This window comes from Xenopus laevis, chromosome 8L (assembly GCF_017654675.1).
Source record: "Xenopus laevis strain J_2021 chromosome 8L, Xenopus_laevis_v10.1, whole genome shotgun sequence".
Classification (NCBI taxonomy): Eukaryota; Metazoa; Chordata; class Amphibia; order Anura; family Pipidae; genus Xenopus; species Xenopus laevis.
This window is the reverse complement of record NC_054385.1, coordinates 115977752-115991620: the sequence shown is the minus strand read 5'-3', so window position 1 is coordinate 115991620 and position 13869 is coordinate 115977752. Positions and strand designations below refer to the sequence as shown.

General features: G+C 35.8%; 1 protein-coding gene across 1 annotated transcript; it reads left to right on the top strand.

Moving 5' to 3' along the window:
• LOC108699051 (vomeronasal type-2 receptor 26) lies at positions 1-13501 on the top strand. Its single transcript, XM_041573951.1, has 7 exons — positions 1-47; positions 3350-3629; positions 5855-6062; positions 6561-6634; positions 9320-9544; positions 10253-10376; positions 12609-13501. The coding sequence occupies exons 1-7, from the start codon at positions 1-3 to the stop codon at positions 13499-13501; spliced, it is 1851 nt and encodes a 616-aa protein (XP_041429885.1).
• Positions 13502-13869: the final 368 nt, after the last annotated feature.

Below are 13869 nucleotides of genomic sequence, written 5' to 3'. Positions count from 1 at the left end.
ATGGAAAGAGCAGTCCAAAATACCCAGTTTAGCCTTGGCAGGAACAAGTAGGTTGACTTTACAGATATTTACTAAACAGTCATTTATACATTGGCTTTCCCCATTTACTGCTCACATTTTTAAGGAAACTGAATCTATTCTATTCTGAAACATTTGTAAAGGGTGATTCAACTATTTTTTGTATTAATTTTTTATTGAGTTTTAACATATAAAATAGCACAGTAATGTATGTTTTTATAACAAGGTACAAATATTGTTTAAACATTATGTGAAATTAATATAGATTCACAGTGCTTATAAACATATCAGAGTCAACATTCCTCCTGATAAATTAAGTGGGATCACAATAAACATATAGTAATATCACAATGCAAAGCTAATTCAGTTTTATAGATTGTTTTTGATCCACCAATGTTGATGGTTTAGTGGGCTCATGTCCATATTTACTCAACCAACATTACCAACCTTTGGGTTAACTTTAAGTATGTTGTATAACAATCTATTCTTAGCACTGCCTGGTTGCTAGGTTAAATTGGGCCCTGGCAACCAAATAGCAGCTGAAAATCCAAACTGAAGAGCTGCTGAACATGAAGCTAAATAATTGAAAAAACACAAATAATAAACACTGAAGACCAATTGCAAATTGTCTCAGAACATCACTCTCTACATCATATTAAAAGTTATTGAACGGTGAACGACCCCATTAAATCTAAAGTGCTCTGAAATGCTCTGAAATTACTGAGTATTGTAGGATATAGAAAGTTTTTAGCTCTAAATCGGTGGTGGTGTGTTTTTAGCACAGATAGCCAAGGGTCCCATATTGTCCAGTATCTATCACTCGTATTATAAAGCATATGTGTAATTTCTTCTAATTTCCTTCTTTCCTTTACTAGCATTTTCTGTGTGTTGGGGGTGTTGTCTTTTCCCAATGTCTTGGTATCAACCTTTTGGCTGCATTAAGCAAATATAAGGTAAGTGAATCTGATAACAGGCTATTCTTCTCTACTATAAAATTTAGAAGGATTAGGGGCAGGTCTGGTCCTTTAATAGTAATTTCCATAACTCTCACTATGTCTTTTATAATCTCATTCCAAAATTCTTCTATTTTTGGGCAAGTGTACCAACTATTAATCATATTTAGTATGACACAATTACAGTTCATCTGGCATATTGCCACAAGGAAGATGCAAGGGATACTTTTGGAATCACTTGACAGGGTTGCCTCCCCTCCAATAAAACCTGTAGTTTCTCAAGGACAGCACATGCAGCAAAGTGAGCCCTAACATATTACACAGAGAATAAACATGCACCATCCTTTCTTTTCCTATTCCCACAGTGCTTTCAAATGTTCGATTCAAAGTAAAAATCATTCGAATATACGACCATTCGATAATCGAAGTACTGTCTCTTTAAAAAAACTTCGACTTCAATACTTCCCCAAATTAAACCTGCCGAAGTGCTATGTTAGCCTAGGGGGACCATCTACAACCATTTTCTAAGTCTTTACACATCGAAGTGTGTTCGATTCGAACGATTTTACTTTGATCGTTCCATGGCCAAATTCTGTGAAAAATACTTTGACTTCGATATTCGAATTCAAAGTATTTTAATTTGATGGTCGAATTTCGAAGTAATTCAACCCTTGATAAATCTGCACCATAGTGAAATACAATGGCAATTGTATAACATTTAGAAATATAGGCATGTTTTGCAACAAAGCATATTTAACCCTGGTTACAAATTATTGGTCAACAACAGTAGCCTAATAAGTATATTATATTCTCTGTGTAAAATTTCTCTTAACATATACAAAAGTTTTTGATGTCAGATAATTTCAGAATGTGTTGCTGTTACTTTGTAATAGTTATCCTAAATTCATTTAAAACGCATTGATTGTTTACTATGACTTCACTGGTAATATATAATTTTCTTTCATTCCACTTTAGAAAAAAACACCCCAGTGGGTTTATATTCAGATACCAAGCATGTATATAAAGGCATGGGATTATGTCCACAAAGTTGTCTTTTTTTACGATCAGACTACTAAAGGCTGTTGCTGTTACTATAGAGAACTTGCTACAAATTACTAGAAGGTTACACATTGTATTTATCTCTGCAATATGTACATTATCCTCAAAGTGCTCATAGTCCTGTTGATTCTTTCTCATGCTGTGGGCTTGCACAATGTGCCTGGATGTGATCTTAATTTCAGATATATTCAACATTACTACAGAGATGGGGACCTTTTAATTGGAGGAATAATTACGTTGTGGACATCAATGACGAGTTTTATGCAAAATTTCAAAAGAAAACCATACGAGAATGCTACATTGTGTTCTGTGTAAGTAGCTACTCTTTTATACCTGCTAACAGGATAATTGTAGCACTTTCTTCTGATTTTCTCTTGGTCTATTTATCAATGTATGTCTTATCTTACTGTCTGTGTAAAATGGTCATTTTCTAAAACTCTAATTAGAGAGAATAATCAAATGAAACATTGGTTAGTGTTATTTCAATCAAATATTTTGTAAATATTTATTCTTTAAATTCAAATAAAAATATGAACTTCATTTTCTAAAGTTGTTATACAATAAAATCTGCCACTCTTATTTTTCCTATGTTACCTTTCTAAAAAATTCTATTTGATAGAATTTTTTTATCAACTCTAAATGTATTTGGCAATTTGCTGGCCGTTTCACCAATTTAGTCATTCTGTATGGACACTTCCAACAAGGACCACATCAAAATGCTGATGTAATCCTGATGTAATCCTTGTATTTTCAAACCTACTTAATATGTGGACAGCTTTTTGAAACTTTGTAATCTATTCTGAGGGCCCCACTCATGGGCCAATGAGCTGTCAACTCATTCTAGAGGGATCAAGTCTTGCATTGACCAAGGTATGGTTAACAGAAGTCAGGTCATGAACAGTGGTATAACTATAGAGGAAGCAGACTCTTGGTTGTGGGGGCCCAAACCCTTCCTCTAGGGTTAAAAAACAATCCAACCCTCCCTTGCTGCTCTCTTACATACTCCAACAGAAATGGCCTGGAGAGTGATCGAGCAGGTGTGCAGGTGAAATGTGGAGAAAGTAGGACCTGCAGTGTGCTTGACTCCTTTTTTGTGGGTGGGGGCTTGGTACGGTGTTTTTACGCCACTGGTCATGAAATATGGTTCACAATATATAAATGGACACAGACTATTTTGTACTAATACTAAATATACTTTCATGCACAATAAATAATGTTTATCTAACAGATTTTACTTTTAATGTTGGCAATATATAATATGGGGTTCTCAAACTAAAATTTTCTTTTAACTTTAATTATTCTAAAAGTCTGAATTACAGGAATTACCAGAATATTTTGGCTTTTATCTTTGCCATAAATGAGATTAACAGAAACCCCCATCTTCTCCCCAATGTCTCACTTGGCTTCCACTTTGTTGATGGTTGTTCATGTGAAGAAAGAGCTGTTGCTGGAATGTTTGATATTTTATCAGGAGGGGACATTCCCGTACCCAATTTTCACTGTGGTTTCTTACATAACTTGGTGGCCATTGTTGATGGTATATCTGCAAAAGTGACAATCCTGCTGGCCCAATTGCTTGGAATCAGCCATATCCCACAGGTAAAGATGATCATATTGAAGCATATACAGTAAATGTCAGGGGTATATTATGAGAGCTAGGTATACGTTATATTTGTGTACATGTATGTTGATGTTTGAAAGAGGTTGTTCACCTTCCAAACACTTTTTCCAATTCAGTTGTTTTTCAATTGTTCCTCAGAAATAAGGACTTTTTTTTAATTACTTTACATTATTTATTTTTTACTGTTTTTCAAAAATCCAAGCTTAAAGTTGAATGTTTGTGTCTCTGGTGTTTGAGTCTGGCAGCTCAGTAATTTAGGGGCAGATTCTGAACTGTTACAGTTTTGCAAAATTTAGTTGATACATTTCCCAGCAGCATAGCAGGAGTTTTAGCAACTATTGTATCAATTCTAACAGCTGTCTGCAATAAAACCCAGAGATTCTGCTCAGCAGGGACAAAGATAATGTAACGGTTGGCACCCTAAATCTAGAACCGATGCCAAGCACCCTGGTCTCGGCTCGTGCTTCTGCCTGTAGCAGCCACCTTTGGCCTCGGGAGGAGCCCTCAGCTACTCAGATGCCGCCAGGTCTTAAAACGAGAGGTGCAAGGCGAGGGGTTCTAGACAGGCAGAGGGGCACAACTGTAAGCAAAGTCTTTGGGCAGAAAGTCGTGGTACAAGGCGTTAGGCAATAGAGTGCGTTAGGCAATAGAGTAGTCAGATCAGGCTGGGTCAGGGCAGGCAGAGAATAAACGTAGTCAGGCAGGCAAGGGTCAAACCATGAAGTCAATCACAGGGATTAAGCAGAATCGAAATCAGTAATCAGGCAAGGGTCAGGATTCAGAAGTCAGGATAATCAATAGCCAGGCAAGGGTCACAACAGGAATTAAAACAGATAAACAGATTAGCAAAATGCTCAGAAGCTCCAGGAACAAATCCTATAACAGGCAAAGATCAACAGCCCAATTGCATTTGATTTTCTCGCCTTTGCCATCACGCCAGCGCATCGGCGTCAATATAAGAAACGAGATGCGGGCGCGCGCCCGAAGAGGAGCGGTGTGGCGGGCATCCCCTCCGCACCACTGGACCACCAGGGTGAGTGTCTTTTATTACAGATAAGAAATGTATCAACTAAATGTATCCATTTAGAACAGTTTACAGGGTGGGTGACCCCCCCCCCCGGGCTACTTCAGAAAGGTGAAAAATGGCACTTGACACTTCTATATCTATCTGAAAACAACTAGTTGTTTGAAGATGACTTACCCCTTTAAATTACTTTTATAGTTAAATTAAATATTACATTTGAATATATCCTCCGATATAACAACATAGTTACTGCAAGAAATGTTACATTCCTTACAACTGTAATTATGCCATAGTAGTTACCTTTATAATATATGTAGAGGCCTATTAATTAAAGGTTGATTGTTAATTGTTAGTGGTTTTAGAGGTTTTTGAAACCAAGTCTAAGCTCACTTTCTCTAAAACCATGAATGTCATGAAATGTATTAAAAAATCCAAACTGAAAAAGCATGAACTGGAAAACTCACAGAGACGTTGTGAAAACTGTAAATTTTGTTGCACAAAAGCCAGTGTAAAAAATACCTGAAAACCTTCAAAACCTTTAAAACCACGAATCAAAGAAAGATCTTCCAGTTGCAAAAGGGACATCTGCCATTGACTTTTACATGATTTATTGTTTTAGCTATTTCACATTCAAAATTGTTGCAGTTTTGTCTCATAATAACGCCCGAAAAAGTTGTGCTTTTGTTACCAGCAATTTCTTTTTATTTTTGGCGTAAAAATGCCCAACCTGAAGAAGTATCCCGTAGTGTGATATCACTGTTCAGCTGTAAGGAATTTAAATTATCCTGGTGGTCTAGTGGGTGGCGGGTTCCCCTGCCATGTCTCTGGTGGGTACGCCGCCGCATGTGTCCTGCTGTCCCTGCGTCCAGTCCCTCTATGGCGTGCTATGGCGCGAGATTCAAAAGTATTTAAATTGGCTTTGTTAATATTCAAATTGCCCGTTGTTAGGTTCAATTAGCTTGTTCCTGGGTGTTATTCTTTGTAAATCCTATTCTTTAGTGTATTGACCTTTGCCTGCCTGATTAACTACTCTGACCTCTCCAATCCTGATCCTGCCTGTCTGTGACTATTCTGACCTCTCCAATCCTTTGCCTGTTCACTGACTATTCTACATTCTCCTTATCCAATAACATATGAATATCGTTAATAATTTTAAATATTATCATTTTTATTTTTCAGATAAGCTACTCCTCCTTGGACCCACTACTAAGTGATAAAGTGCGTTTTCCTTCTTTCTACAGAACAGTCCCTAGTGATATCATTCAGTATATGGCCATTGTTAAACTAGTTAAATATTTTTCCTGGTCATGGGTTGGAATCTTGGTTTCAGATGATGAGTCTGGCTTAAAGATGAGCCAGGTGCTAGAGAAACAGTTGACAGATAATGGTATCTGTGTGGCCTTCATTGAATTCATCCCACAAAATAATTTTATAGATTACAGAAGAGGTCCACAAATTAGTAGAAGTATTAACTCGACCAGTGTATTGATTGTTTATGGTGACAGAAGCTACATGTTTTCATTACAGCTAATATTGTACATGTTTCCTGTCTCAGATAAGGTGTGGGTCATCTCCTATCAATGTGATATTTCTGTTGGATCTAACCTATATTTTCTAAGCTTTGCACCATTTAATGGAAGTTTGGCGATTGTTCTTCATAAAGACCCAATACCAGGATTTAAGGAATTCTTTCTAGACATAAGGCCAGACCTTTACCCACAAGATATATTTATTTATAAAGTATGGATGTATTTTTTTGATTGCACATGGGTAGTAAATGCTGAAGGTCAAAAAAAGTGTACAGGGAAAGAGAGAATGGATGTCCATTTTAATGAAGTTCTCTCTTCCTATAGCTATAATATATATAATGCTGTGTATGCTTTAGCTCAAGCCTTGCACTTGATGTACTTAAAGGAACCAAAGGAACACATTGATAAACATCATTTTAAAGCTTGGAAGGTGAGTTAAATCATTTTACATTGTTTAAACAGCCCTTACTTACTTAAGGCAATTGTTAAACACAGGCCTTGTTGCACCTTGGTATGTTGCACCAGGTATTTGATATGCTAATCTATCTGCAACAAACACTCAAGTGCTACCTGTTATTTTATGAGAGCACAGGAAAGTGCAAGCACTAGGTGTATAGTTTTTTAAGTAATAATTACATCTACAATTAATAAATTTGCTCTTGTTTTATTCTTCTTAAGCATTTAAAATAAAGTTTTGACAGGGAGCATCGTGTTTTGTGACATGCTGTAATACAATCTGTCCAGTAGTGTGACACTTGGGGGTTATGGATGCCACATTTTTTTCAGAAAGGATGTCACACCTAAATATTCTGCCTATGCCTGATGGCAGTGGTGGTAGACAGGCACTATGGGGTAATGTTAAAATAAGACCTGAAGGGGATGAATTTGACAAATTTGTTAGTTCTGCTTCTTGCATTCTGTATTGGCCTACACTAGGGGGCTATTTACTAAACTCAGAATGCAAAAATCACAAACAATTTGTGATTTTTTTCTTTATAAAATCTGACTTTTAAAAAAAATGACAAATGTTTCGGAATTTATTAAACCTCGAGTATAGAAAAAGTCAGAATCTCAAAATCCGGCATCTCATACCTGTCGCGGCTGCATTTAAGTTAAGAGGAGACGTCCCAATGATTTTTTGATGTGCGCTGGGTTTTTGGCAATAACCCGAAGTTGAAAAAAAAAATGGTAAAAAAAATCTTGAAAATCAGATGAAAATTCGGAAAAAAATGATTTTTCTTGTTTTTTTCATATTTTTTCTAGAAAACAAAATTTCAGGAAAGTGTATTAATAAATAAACACAAATAAGTTGTGTGGATTTGGTCAGAGTTTTTTTTCAGAAAGTATTGAGATAAATTTGGACTTTGATAAATAACCCCTTAGACGAAGCCAGTGCTAGCTTTATAATATAGACACCCATGGGCATGTGTCTAAGGTGGCAGCATTAGGAGGCATCTCCTGGGAACCTACATGGTAAATTTAAAAAGCACACCCTCCGAATGATACTATCTGCTAAATCTGATAAAGGGAAGAAAAATATTAATATTAATCATTCATATATTAAATTAAGGCACTGACTGCTGTATATTTGCATGCTTTTTTTTGCCTAGAATTGTGCAGCAACCTCCCAAACTGATTAATTCAAAATTCAAGCTTTTTAAATAATAAACAAGGTAAAATCAGGTATGGGAGTTTGGTTGGGTTTTTTTTATTTATATAATGAGATAAATTTGGATTTTAGTAAATAACCCACTTAGGGGCAGATTTATCAAGGGTCAAATTTCTCGGTGTTGGGAGTTTTTTTTAAAACTCTCATCACCTTGAAATTTAAATAAAAAATGACCAACCAAAATTTATTAAAAATAAGAAATCAAATTTTTTAACTTAGGGTGAATAGGCTGATCATTTGATTCGAATTCGGATCATATTCAATCAAATTTGAATTGAAGTATTTTCCGAAGTCCTCCAAATGACTCCAGATAGGTTCCCCATAGGCTAAAAAAGCAATTTGGCAGGTTTAAGATGGCAAATAGTTGAAGTCGAATTTTTAAATTATATTTCATTTTGATATTGGAATTTTCCATTTTTTTTCAAATTCAATTAGACTTTGGGCTATTCCCTAGTCACACTAAAATAACCTCGAAATTCAAATTTAAAAATTAAAATTTTCACTTCGACCCTTGATAAATGAATTCAAAGAAGGCCACACAGATACCATCACTAAGCGCAGAAAATACGCTAGCGACGGCTTCACTGCACTTCGCAACACTTCGCCAGGCGTAGTTTTGCCAAGGCTGCGCAAATTCAGGAAGATCCGAAGTTGCGAAAGGTTACCGAACCATTGTAAAGTTGCGCTAGCGATAATACGATAAGCAGTTAGAAGTTACGATAGCGATGCCTAATTAGCATATGGCGTGCAGTTAAAGTACAATGGACGTTTATGCTGCAGCAACTACATTATACTACACAAGGCCAGGGAGGTCTTATATTGCCCTACACATGTGCCCACTGTATAGTTTAGGTGCCAAATATTTTCGATCTTTTTCAGCCTATCACCCAGTAAAAAGTAAAAAACGCCATCGTTTTTTGGGACTTAGAAAAATTTTCAACTTTTTTTTTGACAAACTCCTAGCTACTCTATTGCACTTCGCCTGGTCTGAGCTGGCAAAGTAAAGTCTAGCGCAAGAGGTAACGTTAAGGAAAAGCCACAACTTAGTGAATTATCGTAGTTACGTCCCTTCTCCAGAGCGCAACTTCGCCTGCAGTAATTATGTCTACTTCGCTAGCGAATTTACGCCAGCACCCGTAAAGTAAATTGGCGAAGTGGCAAAATGACATCATGCTGACAAATTTTCATTAGCGTTAGCCACTTCGCCCTTTAGTAAATTTGCCCCTATGAGAGACTATTCGGAGCTTTCTGGATAACAGGTTTCCAGATTATGGATCCCATACCTGTATACAGAAAACATATCTTATTACCTGTAATTGCTTTTTTAATCCTGATTAGACAAATAAAAGGTAATGTTTCCAAAAACTAAGGAATATTATGTACTACCATTGTATTTAAAAGTATGGTAAGCAAACAAATTATTTTGCAATGGATTTTATTTCTTAGATTCATAAATATTTGAAACATGTGCGCTTCACAAACACTGCAGGGGCTGAAGTGTATTTTGATGAACATGGAGATATGCCTTTAAAGTTTGACATCTTAAACTGGATTGTCTACCCTAATGAAAGCCTTGGTGGTTTCAGTGTTGGAAGTTTTGACTACCAGAATGGTTTCTTTGATTTAAAAATTAACGAGAGCTTAATAAAGTGGAGCACAGCTTTTAATCAGGTAAAAAGTAATGTCATATTTTAATACACATAACATTTGTTTGTGTAAAACCTATACATAGCATTTTTTATCTTAAAATAATTCTATATCTTTTTTTATTCAGGGCATTATTTACAATGAGTATAGGTAACTACGGTATAATATTTAGTAATATTAAGATACAATTTTAGTAAAATACTAAGGGATTCTATCACAGTAAAGCATGTTTTTTTCTGAAACACATTATTTATGCTACAGCAGAATTCATAAAATCTGACTTGGGGCTGGACATGCTGTTAGTTTAAAAGGTGCCCTCATTCATGTGACATGTGCTCTGATAAACTGTCTTCAGTCACTCTTTACTGCTGCAATAAAAGTTGGAGCAATATCATCCTGCCCTTCCTCCTAGCAGCCTAGCACAGAACAATTGGAAGGTAGTGGGATAACAGCTCACTGACACCTGTATTGCTAGGTGTAAATATGAGAATAGCAATAGCACTCAACAACAATGAGTAGGATAAACAATAGCTTATCTGGAAGCATTTCCATTGTAAAGTGCTGGCTCTTTCTGAAGGAACAGGATCAGGCACAATTACCTGAGATGGCTGCACAGTGGTACACCAATATTATAGCATTTGTTGGTTCTGGAATAACCTTCCCTTTAACAAATCCCTTTAATGAAAGTCATAAAACACAGTATCATGGTAGAGTAGGTCTGTGTATTTCCAGACTCCATGTTCAGCCTGCAGTGAAACCTGCCCTACTGGATACAGAAAGACTACTAAAGAAGGCTATCCTGTCTGCTGCTATGATTGTATCCCCTGCCCAGAGGGTGAGATATCCAACCAAACAGGTGAGACCACTGACTTCAAAGTATCACAACTCAATACTTTAGGGGCAGAGTGTGCCCACTCTGGGAGGCTTATTTACTAATTCAGGTTTTTTTTGGAAGCTAAATTGCAACAACATATCTCAAACAACTAGTGATGGGCGAATTTGGGGCGTTTTGCCAAAAAATTTGCGAATTTCCAGCTAAATTCACAAAATGGCGAAGAATTCTCAAAACTGCGCCAGTGTCTCGTAGTTTACGCTGGCTTCCTTTTTTTTTGGACCCCAGCGTCCGTTTTTTTGTCAAAATTGAGCCGGCATCCAAAAAAAACGGATGCCAGCGTTAATTTTTTTTGATGCCGGCACATTTTTGTGGCGGTTTCACGAATATATGTGCCGGTGGTGAATCACAGGAATTTGCCGCAAATTCGCGCCTGGTGAATAAATTCGCCCATCACTACAAACAACATCTGTTTCAAAATGTTATCATGCATTTTGTTTTGTCATGAAAAAAACGCTGATTGACTTCAATGCACTTGGTGTGAAAAAAATCCCCTTTGATTCCAATGCATTTGGCACAAGACAAAATGCCAATCAATTTATTGGTTTAGTTTATTACTATTCACTTTTCTTACTTTAAAGTATACCTTGAATGTTGAATGTACAGCACAAACTGACTACAACAGAAGCTTGCTAAATTTTATTTTTCTTTTAAACGATCATTTTTTTTATAATTACAAAACTCAAAATAGAAAATGATGAAATTCATAATTTTTGCCACAATTTTCTTGTTTTGAAGTAAAAATATGATTTGTATTTTAATACATTTCCCCTAAGATTTAGCCTGTCATTATGATATTATTTTTGTAACTGTTGAGAAGTTTGGTGATTTTTAGTGATGGGTGAATTTGCGCCGTTTCTTTTCAACGAAAAATTTGCGAATTTCGCACGAAACGACAAAAAATTTGTGAAACGGCGCCGGCGTCTCGATTTTGACACCGGCGCCCGTTTTTGACGCTGACGCCCGTTTTTGACGCTGACGCCCGTTTTTGACGCCGGCGTCCGTTTTTTCGAAAAATTTTTTGATGCCGGCAAATTTTTGCCGCAAATTTTCACGGGCGTTTCGCGAATTTCTTCGCTGGCGGCGAATCGCGCAAATTCTCAGCGAATTTGCACCTGGACTAGTGATTTTCCTTTGGAAATACCATACCTGGACATCAGGATAATGCTCACTTAGAAGATAAGGTTTGTTGAAAAGGTTCACCAACACTGCAACACAGCAACATAGCAACCAACAGCTCCGGTAAAAAGTACCCATATATCCCTTATGCATACATTTTCTTACCATGACACAAACATCATTATCATTTTGATTATGCATGTTAACTTAAGTCTTATTAGTCATTTAGTCATTTATTTTTCTGATAATCTAATGTTATTGGCACATAAGATCTCCTTTTCTTATATTATTTATTGACTCTATACTTGTTACTAAATTCTGGGGACTTTCCATTTGCCAAGAAAAACAATTTTAGTTGCTATAACATTTTGTTTTACCTAATAAGGACCCTAATGTTATTTTGTGTCCCATTCTATAACATATTGCTACGCAATATGTTGGCGCTATATAAATACATGTTAATAATAATATAACCCTGATATATTAGATAAAAACAAACGCTTTGTACCCATCATCAGAAACCATATAACAACAGTTAATTAAACAACTAGTAAAAAAAATATATTAAACAGCATTTTGCTGTAAGAAAATATTTTTTTCAACAACATGTTAAATAGTGATGACTCCAATGAGTGAAAAAAATTATTGTGCATCAAAAAAATTTGTTGCACGTAAAAAAAATGGTAGCCCATTGATTTCAATGCATTTGGCAATTTTTTTGCCATTTCGTGAATTTTAGGCAAAGCGAAACGGGTCAGATTCACCCATCACTAATAAAATTTGTGTAATTTGATAATTAGTAGATGAAACAAAATGGCTGAAATGTAATACTTAGTGGGAGTAGTACTTTTTTTTTAAATGCTAATGAGAGATGTATAGTCTAATATGATGGTTACTTTCAGATGGCCTCCTCACCATTATGTCATTTCTGACATCACTCATTGAAAGTATTTACAGAAGGATGAGCTAGCTCTATTTAAAGGACAAGTAAAGTCTAAAATAGAATAAGGCTAGAAATGCTGTGTTTTGGATACTAAACATAAACATTCTAATTTTCTTATCTTTTCCTGTTTATAGATATGGCATTATGTTTCAAATGTCAAGATAATCAATGGCCTAATACTAAAGGAAATGCATGCATATTTAAAGAAATAATTTACCTGTCATTTGATGAACCACTGGGTACGTCTCTGACATTGATTTCAATACTGTTCTTTCTTCTCACTTGTTTAACGTTGCTGATTATTACTATATACAGAAACACAGCAATTGTGAAAGCCAACAATAGAAATCTTAGCTACCTGCTACTCCTCTCACTGAAGAGCTGCTTTCTCTGCAACTTAATTTTCATTGGCCATCCCATCCAAATGACCTGCATTCTCAGACAAACAGTCTTTGGATTCACCTTCTCCATTTCTCTCTCTACCATCCTGGCCAAGACAGTGACTGTAATCATTGCATTTAATGCCACCAAGCCAAGAACAAAACTAAGGACCTTTCTGGGACCCTATACTTCATACTGTATTGTAATATTTTGTTCACATATTCAAGTTTTAATATCTGCTAGCTGGTTGGGAACCTTTCCCCCTTTTCTACACTATAACATGGCAGATGAAGTTGGGAAAATAATAGCTGAATGTGATGAAGGGTCAACGTTGGGATTTTGTTCTGTGCTTGGGTTCATGGGGCTTTTAGCCTGCCTCAGTTTTATTATTGCTTTCTTTGCTAGAAAGTTGCCTGATTCTTTCAATGAAGCCAAGTTCATCACATTCAGCATGTTGATTTTCTGTTGTGTATGGATCTCTTTTATTCCAGCCTATTTGAGCACTAAAGGAAAATACATTGTGGCAACAGAAATATTTGCAATCATTGCTTCCAGTATGGCTTTATTGAGCTGTATATTTTTTCCCAAGTGCTTTATTATACTTTTAAGACCTGAATGTAATACTAAAGTATATATAAGAAACTAGACAATTACAAAATGGACACTATTAAAGAAAATATAATTCTACTCACATTTCTACAATATAATAATGAAAAGCTAAAGTTTAAATATTGTTTAAAAGTTTAAAATCAATTGTAAATTTGGAGATCAGGCATTAAAAAATTCTAAAAATGGCACTAGCTTGCATACATTTCATCACCTCCATTTCTTCTCTCCTTTCTTTAATTTATTGATCAAAACCCAGACTATAACATCACCACCTCTTGGTTACTCTTGGTTGCTCTCATCCTCTACAGCAATCACATGTTCAGCTGAACCCATCCTCAAAGATCTCTCATGTGCAAAAATACCAGGGTTTTCTGCACTTAACTCATTAATTGTAAATACCGTGTT

What these genes read in the sequence shown, in the direction of transcription:
- LOC108699051 (XM_041573951.1), top strand. Translation starts at nt 1, where the DNA reads ATGGAAAGAGCAGTCCAAAATACCCAGTTTAGCCTTGGCAGGAACAA. An exon ending in GAATCAGCCATATCCCACAG is followed by an intron (nt 3,630 to 5,854) that starts GTAAAGATGATC and finishes TTTATTTTTCAG; the next exon opens with ATAAGCTACTCCTCCTTGGA. An exon ending in ATCATTTTAAAGCTTGGAAG is followed by an intron (nt 6,635 to 9,319) that starts GTGAGTTAAATC and finishes TTTATTTCTTAG; the next exon opens with ATTCATAAATATTTGAAACA.